General features: G+C 38.1%; 1 protein-coding gene across 3 annotated transcripts in view; it reads right to left on the bottom strand.

Annotated features, from left to right (window-relative positions):
* The window catches only part of LOC128640063 (uncharacterized), a 248,683-nt gene that overhangs the window by 15,625 nt on the left and 216,881 nt on the right, over positions 1-16,177 (bottom strand). For all 3 annotated transcript variants that reach the window (XM_053692382.1, XM_053692383.1, XM_053692381.1), the window contains one exon: positions 15,332-15,451. In XM_053692382.1, coding sequence (XP_053548357.1) covers positions 15,332-15,451 — 120 coding nt within the window. The remainder of the gene's footprint in view (positions 1-15,331; positions 15,452-16,177) is intronic.

Below are 16,177 nucleotides of genomic sequence, written 5' to 3'. Positions count from 1 at the left end.
CTGGCGGCTTGGATGAAGACTTCTCCCAGCTTCGTTGAGGACTTCTTGCCGCTTGGATGAAGACTTCTCCCGGCTTCGTTGAGGATGGATGTCCGGTCTTCAAAACTGTAAGTGGATTTTCAGGGGTTAGTGTTAGTTTTATTTAAGGGTTTATTGGGTGGGTTTTATTTTCAAATTAGGGTTTGGGCAATTGAAAAAGAGCTAAATGCCCTTTTAAGGACAATGCCCATCCAAATGCCCTTTTCAGGGCAATGGGGAGCCTAGGTTTTTTAGTTAGGATTTCATTTGGGGGGTTGGTTGTGTGGGTGGTGGGTTTTACTGTTGGGGGGGTGTTTGTATTATTTTTACAGGTAAAAGAGCTGATTTCTTTGGAGCAATGCCCCGCAAAAGGCCCTTTTAAGGGCTATAGGTAGTTTAGTTTAGGCTAGGATTTTTTTTATTTTGGGAGGGCTTTTTTTGTTTTGATAGGGCTATTAGATTAGGTGTAATTAGTTTAAATATCTGATAATATCTTTTTTGATTTTGTGTAATTTAGTGATTGTTTGTTTTTTGGTAATTTAGGTAATTGTATTTTATTTAGGGAATTTATTTAATTGTAGTGTAAGGTTAGGTATTAGTGTAACTCAGGTTAGGTTTTATTTTACAGGTAAATTTGTATTTATTTTAGCTAGGTAGTTAGTAAATAGTTAATAACTATTTAGTAACTATTCTACCTAGTTAAAATAAATACAAACTTACCTGTAAAATAAAAATAAACCCTAAGCTAGTTACAATGTAACTATTAGTTATATTGTAGATAGCTTAGGGTTTATTTCATAGGTAAGTATTTAGTTTTAAATAGGAATTATTTAGGTAATGATAGTAATTTTTATTTAGATTTATTTTAATTATATTTAAGTTAGGGGGTGTTAGGGTTAGGGTTAGACTTAGGTTTAGGGGTTATTAAATTTAGTATAGTGGCGGCGACGTTGGGGGCGGCAGATTAGGGGTTAATAAATGTAGGTAGGTGGCAGCGATGTTAGGGGTGGCAGATTAGGGGTTAATAATATTTAACTAGTGATTGCGATGCGGGAGTGTGGCGGTTTAGGGGTTAATATGTTTATTATAGTGGCTGCGATGTCCGGAGCTGCAAATTAGGGGTTAATAAATATAATGTAGGGCATTTAGCTCTTTTTCAATGGCCTAAACCCTAATCTAAAAATAAAACACACCCAATAAACCCTTATAAAAACACTAACCCCCGAAGATCCACTTACAGTTTTGAAGACCGGACATCAATCCTCAATGAACCCAGAAGAAGTCTTCATCCAAGCAGCAAGAAGTCCTCAACGAAGCCAGGAGAAGTCTTCTTCCAAGCCGGCAGAAGTGGTCCTCCAGATGGACAGAAGTCTTCATCCAGACGGCATCTTCTATTTTCATCCATCCGGCGCGGAGCGGGTCCATCTTCTAGACATCCGGCATGGAGCATCCTCTTCAATCGATGTCTTCTTCCCGAATGAAGGTTCCTTTAAGTGACGTCATCCAAGATGGCATCCCTTGAATTCCGATTGGCTGATAGAATTCTATCAGCCAATCGGAATTAAAGATGCAAAAATCCTATTGGCTTCATTCGGGAAGAAGATTTCGATTGAAGAGGATGCTCCGCGCTGGCTGTCTTGGAGATGGACCCGCTCTGCGCCGGATGGATGAAGATAGAAGATGCCGTCTGTATAAAGACTTCTGCCCATCTGGAGGACCACTTCTGCCGGCTGGGATGAAGACTTCTCCCAGCTTCGTTGAGGACTTCTTGCCGCTTGGATGAAGACTTCTCCCGGCTTCGTTGAGGATGGATGTCCGGTCTTCAAAACTGTAAGTGGATCTTCAGGGGTTAGTGTTAGTTTTTTTTAAGGGTTTATTGGGTGGGTTTTATTTTCAAATTAGTGTTTGGGCAATTGAAAAAGAGCTAAATGCCCTTTTAAGGACAATGCCCATCCAAATGCCCTTTTCAGGGCAATGGGGAGCTTAGGTTTTTTAGTTAGGATTTTATTTGGGGGGTTGGTTGTGTGGGTGGTGGGTTTTACTGTTGGGGGGGTGTTTGTATTATTTTTACAGGTAAAAGAGCTGATTTCTTTGGAGCAATGCCCCGCAAAAGGCCCTTTTAAGGGCTATTGGTAGTTTAGTTTAGGCTAGGGTTTTTTTTATTTTGGGAGGGCTTTTTTTGTTTTGATAGGGCTATTAGATTAGGTGTAATTAGTTTAAATATCTGATAATATCTTTTTTTATTTTGTGTAATTTAGTGTTTGTTTGTTTTTTGGTAATTTAGGTAATTGTATTTGATTTAGGGAATTTATTTAATTGTAGTGTAAGGTTAGGTATTAGTGTAACTCAGGTTAGGTTTTATTTTACAGGTAAATTTGTATTTATTTAGCTAGGTAGTTAGTAAATAGTTAATAACTATTTAGTAACTATTCTACCTAGTTAAAATAAATACAAACTTACCTGTAAAATAAAAATAAACCCTAAGCTAGCTACAGTGTAACTATTAGTTATATTGTAGCTAGCTTAGGGTTTATTATATAGGTAAGTATTTAGTTTTAAATAGGAATTATTTAGGTAATGATAGTAATTTTTATTTAGATTTATTTTAATTATATTTAAGTTAGGGGGTGTTAGGGTTAGGGTTAGACTTAGGTTTAGGGGTTATTAAATTTAGTATAGTGGCGGCGACGTTGGGGGCGGCAGATTAGGGGTTAATAAATGTAGGTAGGTGGCAGCGATGTTAGGGGTGGCAGATTAGGGGTTAATAATATTTAACTAGTGATTACGATGCGGGAGTGCGGCGGTTTAGGGGTTAATATGTTTATTATAGTGGCTGCGATGTCCGGAGCTGCAAATTAGGGGTTAATAAATATAATGTAGGGCATTTAGCTCTTTTTCAATTGCCTAAACCCTAATCCAAAAATAAAACCCACCCAATAAACCCTTATAAAAACACTAACCCCCGAAGATCCACTTACAGTTTTGAGGACCGGACATCAATCCTCAATGAACCCGGGAGAAGTCTTCATCCAAGCAGCAAGATGTCCTCAACGAAGCCAGGAGAAGTCTTCTTCCAAGCCGGCAGAAGTGGTCCTCCAGATGGACAGAAGTCTTCATCCAGACGGCATCTTCTATTTTCATCCATCCGGCGCGGAGCGGGTCCATCTTCTAGACATCCGGCATGGAGCATCCTCTTCAATCGATGTCTTCTTCCCGAATGAAGGTTCCTTTAAGTGACATCATCCAAGATGGCATCCCTTGAATTCCGATTGGCTGATAGAATTCTATCAGCCAATCGGAATTAAAGATGCAAAAATCCTATTGGCTTCATTCGGGAAGAAGATTTCGATTGAAGAGGATGCTCCGCGCTGGCTGTCTTGGAGATGGACCCGAACTGCGCCGGATGGATGAAGATAGAAGATGCCGTCTGGATGAAGACTTCTGCCCATCTGGAGGACCACTTCTGCCGGCTTGGATGAAGACTTCTCCCAGCTTCGTTGAGGACTTCTTGCCGCTTGGATGAAGACTTCTCCAGGGTTTGTTGAGGATGGATGTCCGGTCTTCAAAACTGTAAGTGGATCTTCAGGGGTTAGTGTTAGTTTTTTTTAAGGGTTTATTGGGTGGGTTTTATTTTCAAATTAGGGTTTGGGCAATTGAAAAAGAGCTAAATGCCCTTTTAAGGACAATGCCCATCCAAATGCCCTTTTCAGGGCAATGGGGAGCTTAGGTTTTTTAGTTAGGATTTTATTTGGGGGGTTGGTTGTGTGGGTGGTGGGTTTTACTGTTGGGGGGGTGTTTGTATTATTTTTACAGGTAAAAGAGCTGATTTGTTTGGAGCAATGCCCCGCAAAAGGCCCTTTTAAGGGCTATTGGTAGTTTAGTTTAGGCTAGGGTTTTTTTTTATTTTGGGAGGGCTTTTTTTGTTTTTATAGGGCTATTAGATTAGGTGTAATTAGTTTAAATATCTAATAATATCTTTTTTTATTTTGTGTAATTTAGTGTTTTTTTGTTTTTTGGTAATTTAGGTAATTGTATTTGATTTAGGGAATTTATTTAATTGTAGTGTAAGGTTAGGTATTAGTGTAACTCAGGTTAGGTTTTATTTTACAGGTACATTTGTATTTATTTTAGCTAGGTAGTTAGTAAATAGTTAATAACTATTTAGTAACTATTCTACCTAGTTAAAATAAATACAAACTTACCTGTAAAATAAAAGTAAACCCTAAGCTAGCTACAATGTAACTATTAGTTATATTGTAGCTAGCTTAGGGTTTATTTTATAGGTAAGTATTTAGTTTTAAATAGGAATTATTTAGGTAATGATAGTAATTTTTATTTAGATTTATTTTAATTATATTTAAGTTAGGGGGTGTTAGGGTTAGACTTAGGTTTAGGGGTTATTAAATTTAGTATAGTGGCGGCGACGTTGGGGGCGGCAGATTAGGGGTTAATAAATGTAGGTAGGTGGCAGCGATGTTAGGGGTGGCAGATTAGGGGTTAATAATATTTAACTAATGATTGCGATGCGGGAGTGCGGCGGTTTAGGGGTTAATATTTTTATTATAGTGGTGGCGATGTCCGGAGCTGCAAATTAGGGGTTAATAAATATAATGTAGGGCATTTAGCTCTTTTTCAATTGCCTAAACCCTAATCTAAAAATAAAATCCACCCAATAAACCCTTATAAAAACACTAACCCCCGAAGATCCACTTACAGTTTTGAAGACCGGACATCAATCCTCAACGAACCCGGGAGAAGTCTTCATCCAAGCAGCAAGAAGTCCTCAACGAAGCCAGGAGAAGTCTTCTTCCAAGCCGGCAGAAGTGGTCCTCCAGATGGGCAGAACGACATCTTCTATCTTCATCCATCCGGCGCGGAGCGGGTCCATCTTCTAGACATCCGGCACGGAGCATCCTCTTCAATCGATGTCTTCTTCACGAATAAAGGTTCCTTTAAGTGACGTCATCCAAGATGGCATCCCTTGAATTCCGATTGGCTGATAGAATTCTATCAGCCAATCGGAATTAAAGATGCAAAAATCCTATTGGCTTAATTCGGGAAGAAGACTTCGATTGAAGAGGATGCTCCGCGCTGGCTGTCTTGAAGATGGACCCGCTCTGCGCCGGATGGATGAAGATAGAAGATGCCGTCTGGATGAAGACCTCTGCCCGTCTTGAGGACCACTTCTGCCGGCTTGGATGAAGACTTCTCCCAGCTTCGATGAGGACTTCTTGCCGCTTGGATGAAGACTTCTCCCGGCTTCGTTGAGGATGGATGTCCGGTCTTCAAAACTGTAAGTGGATCTTCAAGGGTTAGTGTTAGGTTTTTTTTATGAGTTTATTGGGTGGGTTTTATTTTTAAATTAGGGTTTGGGCAATTGAAAAAGAGCTAAATGCCCTTTTAAGGGCAATGCCCATCCAAATGCCCTTTTCAGGGCAATGGGGAGCTTAGGTTTTTTAGTTAGGATTTTATTTGGGGGGTTGGTTGTGTGGGTGGTGGGTTTTACTGTTGGGGGGTGTTTGTATTATTTTTACAGGTAAAAGAGCTGACTTCTTTGGAGCAATGCCCCACAAAAGGCCTTTTTAAGGGCTTTTGGTAGTTTAGTTTAGGTTAGGGTTTTTTTTCATTTGGGGGGGGGTTGTTTTGATAGGGCTATTAGATTAGGTGTAATTAGTTTAAATATCTGATAATTTCTTTTTTTATTTTGTGTAATTTAGTGTTTGTTTTTTTTGGTAATTTAGGTAATTGTATTTGATTTAGGGAATGTATTTAATTGTAGCGTAAGGTTAGGTGTTAGTGTAAGTCAGGTTAGGTTTTATTTTACAGGTAAATTTGTATTTATTTTAGCTAGGTAGTTAGTAAATAGTTAATAACTATTTAGTAACTATTCTACCTAGTTAAAATAAATACAAACTTACCTGTAAAATAAAAATAAACCCTAAGCTAGCTACAATGTAACTATTAGTTATATTGTAGCTAGCTTAGGGTTTATTTTATAGGTAAGTATTTAGTTTTAAATAGGAATTATTTAGGTAATGATAGTAATATTTATTTAGATTTATTTTAATTATATTTAAGTTAGGGGTGTTAGGGTTAGGGTTAGACTTAGGTTTAGGGGTTAATAAATTTAGTATAGTGGCGGCGACGTTAGGGGCGGCAGATTAGGGGTTAATAAATGTAGGTTGGTGGCAGCGATGTTAGGGGTGGCAGATTAGGGGTTAATAATATTTAACTATTATTTGCGATGCGGGAGTGAGGCGGTTTAGGGGTTAATATGTTTATTATAGTGGCGGCGATGTCCGGAGCGGCAGATTAGGGGCTAATAAGTATAATGTAGGTGTCGGTGATGTCGGGAGCGGCAAATTTGGGGTTAATAAGTGTAAGATTAGGGGTGTTTAGACTCGGGGTTCATGTTAGGGTGTTTGGTGTAAATATAAATTTTGTTTCCCCATAGGAATCAACAGGGCTGCGTTACGGAGCATGCAATTTTAATCTAGATTGCAGTTTATTTCTATTATCAAACTTGCTTTGTTCTCTTAATATCCTTTGTTAAAGGAGCAGCAATGCACTACTGGGAGCTAGATACGTATATGCCTTTGTGATTGGCTAATGGCTGTCACATGGTACAGGAGGAGTGGAAATAGACATAACTTTTAAATTTGTCAGAAAAAAATATACTACTCATTTAGACTCTGAAAAACCTAAGTTACAAAATTAAAAAATACTAACACTACAAAAAAAAATTACAATAAGCTAACATTACAAAAAAGCCAACACTAAAATTACAAAAAAATAAAGAAAAATCTAAGATTACAAAAATAATAAACAAAATTATCCAAAATAATAAAAATTAAACCTAATCTAAAACCCCGTTAAAAAATAAGCCACCTCAAAATAAAAACACCACATAATCTAACAATAAACTACCAATAGCCCTTAAAAGGGCCTTTTGTAGGGCATTGCCCTAAAGCAATCAGCTCTTTTACATAAAAATATTAGATACCACATTAACATCAGATATATGTAGAAATATGTACTTATGAATAAATAGAACATATTCTGCTATGTGAAGAACATTGGAATGTGAAATATTTTTATGTCAGTTAGCCTGAGAATATGCAATCTGGTTAGCTCGCAAGTGGGTTTTCCGCCACTTTTTTTTTGCTCTATTGATTTCTATGGGGGAATAGGTTAAAGGGACAGTCAAGTCAAAATTAATCTGTCATAATTCAGATAGGGCATGCAATTTCTAACAACTTTCCAATTTACTTTTATCATCAAATTTCCTTTGTTTTCTCTTTGTGGAAAGCTAAACCTAGGTAGGCTCAAACTGATTTCTAAACCGTTGAAGGCCGCCTGTTATCTCAGTGCATTTTGGCATTTTTTTACAGTTAGACACTGCTTTTTCATGTGTGCCATATAGATAACATTGTGCCCCCTTCCATAGAGTTATTTATGAGTCAGCACTGACTGGATAAAATGCAAATCTGTCAAAAGAACTGCGATAAGGGGGCAATCTGCAGAGGCTTAGGTGCAAGGTAATCACAGAGGTTTTAAAGTGTATTAATATAACAGTAACTGGGGAATGGATAATAAATGGATTATCTATTTTTTTAAACATTAAACATTTTCAAGTAGCCTGTCCCTTTAACGTGCTGGCAATATTCTAAGTTTGGATTTCTGTGCTCATCGGGTTAGCGTGTGAGGGAAAACTGTTTACTTTCGACTTGTAATACAAACTTCAACCAGACACGTGCAAAAAGCTTACTTCTAGCACAATAAGCGTGAGAGCAAAAGTGCTATATAGCGCTCTATTCCTAATCTAGCCATTAGTGTTTAATGCCGCTTTAAAAATTAGATCAGTTTTCATTGGTGGAATGTTGAATGAGTCTTACAGGCTGTATATAACAATTTAAGTAACAATATACAAGACTAAGATATTTTAAGTACTTTAGATGAATAAATATATATATATATAAATATAAAGCGTTGCTTACTATCAGTTTTGCGTTATTAGTGAAAAAGCAGCGTTATGGGTTATAAGGCTGCTTTTTCACTGCCGCTGCTATTACGAGTCTTGTCAAAAAAGCTGCACCGCAATTTGCGTAAAGTCTTTTTTCAATGGGACTTCCATAGCGCCGATATTACAAGCTTTTTCTGGGAGGCCAAAAAGTGAGCGGTACAGCCTATCCCGCAAGATTCGTAAAGCAATCTAAAGTCAGTAGTTATGAGTTTTACGCTACAAAGCTGTAGCATAAAACTCATAACTACAGTGTTAAAAAGTACACTAACATCCATAAACTACCTATTAACCCCTAAACTGAGGCCCTCCCGCATCGCAAACACTAAAATAAAATTATTTACCCCTAATCTGCCGCTCCCGACATTGCCGCCACTATAATAAACATATTAACCCCTAAACCGCCGCACTCCCGCCTCGCAAACACTAGTTAAATATTATTAACCCCTAATCTGCTGTTCCTAACATCGCCACAACCTACATTACAGTTATTAACCCCTAATCTGCCACCCCAACGTTGCCTCCACTATACTAAAGTTATTAACCCCTAAACCTAAGTCTAACCCTAACCCTAACACCCCCTAACTTAAATATAATTAAAATAAATCTAAATAAAAATTACTATCATTACCTAAAAAAATCATATTTAAAGTGAAATACTTACCTATAAAATAAACCCTAAGATAACTAATAGTTACATTGTATCTAACTTTGGTTTTATTTTTACTTTACAGGCAAGTTTGTATTTATTTTAACTAGGTAGAATAGTTACTAAAAAGTTATTAACTATTTACTAACTACCTAGCTAAAATAAATACAAATTTACCTGTAAAATAAAACCTAACCTGAGTTACACTATTACCTAACCTTACACTGCAATTAAATAAATTACATAAATTAAATACAATTACCTAAATTACAAAAAACAAACACTAAATTACAAAAAATAAAAAAAGAAAGAAAAGAAATCAGCTCTTTTACCTGTAAAACAAATACAAACAACCCCCCAACAGTAAAACCCAGCACCCACAACACCAACCCCTCAAATAAAATCCTAACTAAAAAAACCTAAGCTCCCCATTGCAATCAGTCAATAGGATTGAGCTTCAATCCTATTGGGTGATCCAATCAGCCAATAGGATTGAGCTTGCATTCAATTGGCTGATTGGAACAGCCAATAGAATGCGAGCTCAATCCTATTGGCTGATTGCATCAGCCAATAGGATTTTTTCACCTTTAATTCCGATTGGCTGATAGAATTATATCAGCCAATCGGAATTCAAGGGACGCCATCTTGGATGACATCCCTTAAAGGAACCTTCTTTCTGGAAGAAGACTTCGATTGAAGAGGATGCTCTGCGCTGGCTGTCTTGAAGATGGACCCGCTCTGCGCCGGATGGATGAATATAGAAGATGCCGTCTGGATGAAGACTTCTGTTCATCTGGAGGACCACTTCTGTCGGCTTGGATGAAGACTTCTCCCGGCTTCGTTGAGGACTTCTTGCCGCTTGGATGAAGACTTCTCCCGGCTTCATTGAGAATGGATGTCCGGTCTTCAAAACTGTAAGTGGATCTTCGGGGGTTAGTGTTAGGTTTTATTAAGGGATTATTGGGTGGGTTTTATTTTTAGATTAGGGTTTTGGCAATTGAAAAAGAGCTAAATGCCCTTTTAAGGGCAATGCCCATCCAAATTCCCTTTTCAGGGCAATCGGGAGCTTAAGTATTTTAGTTAGGATTTTATTTGGGGGGTTGGTTGTGTGGGTGGTGGGTTTTACTGTTGGGGGGTGTTTGTATTATTTTTACAGGTAAAAGAGCTGATTTCTTTGGAGCAATGCCCTGCAAAAGGCCCTTTTTAAGGGCTATTGGTAGTTTAGGCTAGGGTTTTTTTTTATTTTGGGGGGGCTTTTTTTGTTTTGATAGGGCTATTAGATTTGGTGTAATTAGTTTAAATATCTGATAATTTCTTTTTTTATTTTGTGTAATTTAGTGTTTTGTTTTCTTGGTAATTTAGGTAATTGTATTTGATTTAGGTAATTTATTTAATTGTAGTGTAAGGTTAGGTGTTAGTGTAACTCAGGTTAGGTTTTTATTTTACAGGTAAATTTGTATTTATTTTAGCTAGGTAGTAAATAGTTAATAACTATTACAGTTATTAACCCCTAATCTGCCACCCCCAACGTCGCCGCCACTATACTAAAATTATTAACCCATAAACCTAAGTCTAACCCTAACCCTAACATCCCCTAACTTAAATATAATTAAATATAATTAAAATAAATCTAAATAAAAATTACTATCATTACCTAAATAATTCCTATTTAAAACTAAATACCTATAAAATAAACCCTAAGATAACTAATAGTTACATTGTATCTAGCTTAGATTTTATTTTTAATTTACAGGCAAGTTTGTATTTATTTTAACTAGGTAGAATAGTTGCTAAATAGTTATTAACTATTTACTAACTACCTAGCTAAAATAAATACAAATTTACCTGTAAAATAAAACCTAACCTGAGTTACACTAACACCTAACCTTACACTACAATTAAATAAATTACATAAATTAAATACAATTACCTAAATTACAAAAAACAAACACTAAATTACACAAAATAAAAAAAGAAGGAAAAGAAAAGAAATCAGCTATTTTACCTGTGAAAAAATACAAACACCCCCCCCTAACAGTAAAGCCCACCACCCACACAACCAACCCCCCAAATAAAATCCTAACTAAAAAAAACCTAAGCTCCCCATTGCCCTGAAAGGGCATTTGGATGGGCATTGCCCTTAAAAGGGCATTTAGCTCTTTTTCAATTGCCTAAACCCTAATCTAAAAATAAAACCCACCCAATCAATCCTTAAAAAAACCTAACACTAACCCCCGAAGATCCCCTTACAGTTTTGAAGACCGGACATCAATCCTCAACGAACCCGGGAGAAGTCTTCATCCAAGCGGCAAGAAGTCCTCAACGAAGCCAGGAGAAGTCTTCATCCAAGCGGCAAGAAGTCCTCAACGAAGTCAGAAGAAGTCTTTATCCAAGCCGGCAGAAGTGGTCCTCCAGATGGGCAGAAGTCTTCATCCAGACGGCATCTTCTATCTTCATCCATCCGGCGCAGAGCGGGTCCATCTCCAAGACAGCCAGCGCGGAGCATCCTCTTCAATCGAAATCTTCTTCCCGAATGAAGACAATAGGATTTTTGCATCTTTAATTCCGATTGGCTGATAGAATTCTATCAGCCAATCGGAATTCAAGGGATGCCATCTTGGATGACGTCACTTAAAGGAACCTTCATTCGGGAAGAAGACATCGATTGAAGAGGATGCTCCGTGCCGGATGTCTAGAAGATGGACCCGCTCCGCGCCGGATGGATGAAGATAGAAGATGCCGTCTGGATGAAGACTTCTGCCCATCTGGAGGACCACTTCTGCCGGCTTGGATGAAGACTTCTCCCAGCTCCGTTGAGGACTTCTTGCTGCTTGGATGAAGACTTCTCCCGGTTTCGTTGAGGATGGATGTCCGATCTTCAAAACTGTAAGTGGATCTTCAGGGGTTAGTGTTAGTTTTTTTTAAGGGTTTATTGGGTGGGTTTTATTTTCAAATTAGGGTTTGGGCAATTGAAAAAGACCTAAATGCCCTTTTAAGGGCAATGCCCATACAAATGCCCTTTTCAGGACAATGGGGAGCTTAGGTTTTTTAGTTAGGATTTTATTTGGGGGGTTGGTTGTGTGGGTGGTGGGTTTTACTGTTGGGGGGGTGTTTGTATTATTTTTACAGGTAAAAGAGCAGATTTCTTTGGAGCAATGCCCCGCAAAAGGCCCTTTTAAGGGCTATTGGTAGTTTAGTTTAGGCTAGGGTTTTTTTTTATTTTGGGAGGTCTTTTTTTGTTTTGATAGGGCTCTTAGATTAGGTGTAATTAGTTTAAATATCTGATAATATCTTTTTTTATTTTGTGTAATTTAGTGTTTGTTTTTTTTTTGGTAATTTAGGTAATTGTATTTGATTTAGGGAATTTATTTAATTGTAGTGTAAGGTTAGGTGTTAGTGTAACTCAGGTTAGGTTTTATTTTACAGGTAAATTTGTATTTATTTTAGCTAGGTAGTTAGTAAATAGTTAATAACTATTTAGTAACTATTCTACCTATTTAAAATAAATACAAACTTACATGTAAAATAATAATAAACCCTAAGCTAGCTACAATGTAACTATTAGTTATATTGTAGCTAGCTTAGGGTTTATTTTATAGGTAAGTATTTAGTTTTAAATAGAAATTATTTAGGTAATGATAGTAATTTTTATTTAGATTTATTTTAATTATATTTAAGTTAGGGGGTGTTAGGGTTAGGGTTAGACTTAGGTTTAGGGGTTATTAAATTTAGTATAGTGGCGGCGACGTTGGGGGTGGCAGATTAGGGGTTAATAAATGTAGGTAGGTGGCAGCGATGTTAGGGGTGGCATATTAGGGGTTAATAATATTTAACTAGTGATTGCGATGCGGGAGTGCGGCGGTTTAGGGGTTAATATGTTTATTATAGTGGCGGCGATGTCCGGAGCGGCAAATTAGGGGTTAATAAATATAATGTAGGGCATTTAGCTCTTTTTCAATTGCCTAAACCCTAATCTAAAAATAAAACCCACCCAATAAACCCTTAAAAAAACACTCACTAACCCCCGAAGATCCACTTACAGTTTTGAAGACCGGACATCAATCCTCAACGAACCCTGGAGAAGTCTTCATCCAAGCAGCAAGAAGTCCTCAACGAAGCCAGGAGAAGTCTTCTTCCAAGCCGGCAGAAGTGGTCCTCCAGATGGGCAGAAGTCTTCATCCAGACGGCATCTTCTATCTTCATCCATCCGGCGCGGAGCGGGTCCATCTTCTAGACATCCGGCACGGAGCATCCTCTTCAATCGATGTCTTCTTCCCGAATGAAGGTTCCTTTAAGTGACGTCATCCAAGATGGCATCCCTTGAATTCCGATTGGCTGATAGAATTCTATCAGCCAATCGGAATTAAAGATGCAAAAATCCTATTGGCTTCATTCGGGAAGAATACTTCGATTGAAGAGGATGCTCCGCGCTGGCTGTCTTGAAGATGGACCCGTTCTGCGCCGGATGGATGAAGATAGAAGATGCCGTCTGGATGAAGACTTCTGCCCGTCTGGAGGACCACTTCTGCCGGCTTGGATGAAGACTTCTCCCAGCTTCGTTGAGGATGGATGTCCGGTCTTCAAAACTGTAAGTGGATCTTCAAGGGTTAGTGTTAGGTTTTTTTAAGGGTTTATTGGGTGGGTTTTATTTTTAAATTAGGGTTTGGGCAATTGAAAAAGAGCTAAATGCCCTTTTAAGGGCAATGCCCATCCAAATGCCCTTTTCAGGGCAATGGGAAGCTTAGGTTTTTTAGTTAGGATTTTATTTGGGGGGTTGGTTGTGTGGGTGGTGGGTTTTACTGTTGGGGGGTGTTTGTATTATTTTTTCAGGTAAAAGAGCTGATTTCTTTGGAGCAATGCCCCGCAAAAGGCCCTTTTAAGGGCTTTTGGTAGTTTAGTTTAGGCTAGGGTTTTTTTGTTTTTTTTTGGGGAGGGGGGGTTTGTTTTGATAGGGCTCTTAGATTAGGTGTAATTAGTTTAAATATCTGATCATTTCTTTTTTTATTTTGTGTAATTTAGTGGGGGTTTTTTTTTTTGGTAATTTAGGTAATTGTATTTGATTTAGGGAATGTATTTAATTGTAGTGTAAGGTTAGGTGTTAGTGTAACTCAGGTTAGATTTTATTTTACAGGTAAATTTGTATTTATTTTAGCTAGGTAGTTAGTAAATAGTTAATAACTATTTAGTAACTATTCTACCTAGTTAAAATAAATAGAAACTTACCTGTAAAATAAAAATAAACCCTAAGCTAGCTACAATGTAACTATTAGTTATATTGTAGCTAGCTTAGGGTTTATTTTATAGGTAAGTATTTAGTTTTAAATAGGAATTATTTAGGTAATGATAGTAATTTTTATTTAGATTTATTTTAATTATATTTAAGTTAGGGGGTGTTAGGGTTAGGGTTAGACTTAGGTTTAGGGGTTATTAAATTTAGTATAGTGGCGGCGACGTTGGGGGCGGCAGATTAGGGGTTAATAAATGTAGGTAGGTGGCAGCGATGTTAGGGGTGGCAGATTAGGGGTTAATAATATTTAACTAATGATTGCGATGCGGGAGTGCGGCGGTTTAGGGGTTAATATGTTTATTATAGTGGCTGCGATGTCCGGAGCTGCAAATTAGGGGTTAATAAATATAATGTAGGGCATTTAGCTCTTTTTCAATTGCCTAAACCCTAATCTAAAAATAAAATCCACCCAATAAACCCTTATAAAAACACTAACCCCCGAAGATCCACTTACAGTTTTGAAGACCGGACATCAATCCTCAACGAACCCGGGAGAAGTCTTCATCCAAGCAGCAAGAAGTCCTCAACGAAGCCAGGAGAAGTCTTCTTCCAAGCCGGCAGAAGTGGTCCTCCAGATGGGCAGAAGTCTTCATCCAGACGGCATCTTCTATCTTCATCCATCCGGCGCGGAGCGGGTCCATCTTCTAGACATCCGGCACGGAGCATCCTCTTCAATCGATGTCTTCTTCCCGAATGAAGGTTCCTTTAAGTGACGTCATCCAAGATGGCATCCCTTGAATTCCGATTGGCTGATAGAATTCTATCAGCCAATCGGAATTAAAGATGCAAAAATCCTATTGGCTTCATTCGGGAAGAAGATTTCGATTGAAGAGGATGCTCCGCGCTGGCTGGTCCGGAGTGGCAGATTAGGGGTTAATAAATATAATGTAGGTGTCGGCGATGTCGGGGGCGGCAAATTTGGGGTTAATAAGTGTAAGATTAGGGGTGTTTAGACTCGGGGTTCATGTTAGGGTGTTAGGTGTAAACATACATTTTGTTTCCCCATAGGAATCAATGGGGCTGCGTTACGGAGCTTAACGCTGCTTTTTTGCAGGTGTTAGACTTTTTTTCAGCCGGGTCTCCCCATTGATGTCTATGGGAAAATCATGCATGAGCACGTAAAACTAGCTCACCGCAGCTTTCAGCAGCGCTGGTATTGGAGTGCGGTATGGAGCTCAATTTTGCTCTACACTCACTTCTTGCCTGATAACGCCAGGTTTTTGTAAACCTGTAATACCAGTGCTGTAGGGAAGTGAGCGGTGACAATAACGTGCAAGTTAGCACCGCACCCCTCATACCGCAAAACTCGTAATCTAGCCGTATATTTCTATAACTAATTTTGAATGCTGCTGCTTACCGTATTAGAAGTATGTTTACAACAGAATATCTTCAGCCTGAAGCCAAGTGAAAAGAGCGAGATACAGAGGCCCCAGATTACGAGAAGCAAAATCAGGATCTGCCCTCCACCAAAAAATCTCTGTAGAGAGTTAGAGAGAGACAAAAAATTTGAACAGAATGTTCTGTCTACAAGAACTAAATGTAACTTCTGTCATAAACATTGTTTTATGTTTGCATCGACCTTTCATCCAGATTTTCCATTCTATTGCTCTCATTAATAGTGTCACTTCTGCCATATCTGTAATTGGGATTACATATGTGCCTGTAAGTCTTTGTGCTACTTTTTTTTGCTCATTAACACTATCATAAAGCCTGCGCTATACCTTATAGCACTGGTAAACATTAGAAAATAAGTTCTAATCTACATGCACATAATGTGCAGCTGTAAAGCCAGATTTTACTATCTTCTATTGCTGAATTTAAGGTGTCGATTTTGTTTCCGAAATATAGTGCAAAACCTTACTTAGATGGCTATACAGAAATTGTGTTATTGCTTGGGTTGTGTTCACTTGGAACTTGAAAAATACATATCAGGAGCAAAATAAAAAAACAGCTGATAAACAAAATAGTATCATTGACAGACATCTGGAAGGGACTGCACTAATCTGAAGGCTGGAGGCAGTTTAAGGATACAGGGTCGGGCTGTCAAGGGAGATGTGAGCACTGCTGGAGTCTAAGGCTGTGCTAAAGAGAGAAGGCATTGGTGTGCTATAGGCATCTCATTGTCAGAGGGGTGTGCTAAGTGTAGTGTACAGTACCTGCAGACTTGTAAAGTGACCCTGCATTTGTTTTTGGGCCAAGACCT

Source organism: Bombina bombina, chromosome 9 (assembly GCF_027579735.1).
Source record: "Bombina bombina isolate aBomBom1 chromosome 9, aBomBom1.pri, whole genome shotgun sequence".
In the NCBI taxonomy this organism is placed as follows: domain Eukaryota; kingdom Metazoa; phylum Chordata; class Amphibia; order Anura; family Bombinatoridae; genus Bombina; species Bombina bombina.
Note: the sequence above shows the minus strand (reverse complement) of the source record. Positions and strands in the feature narration are given on the sequence as shown.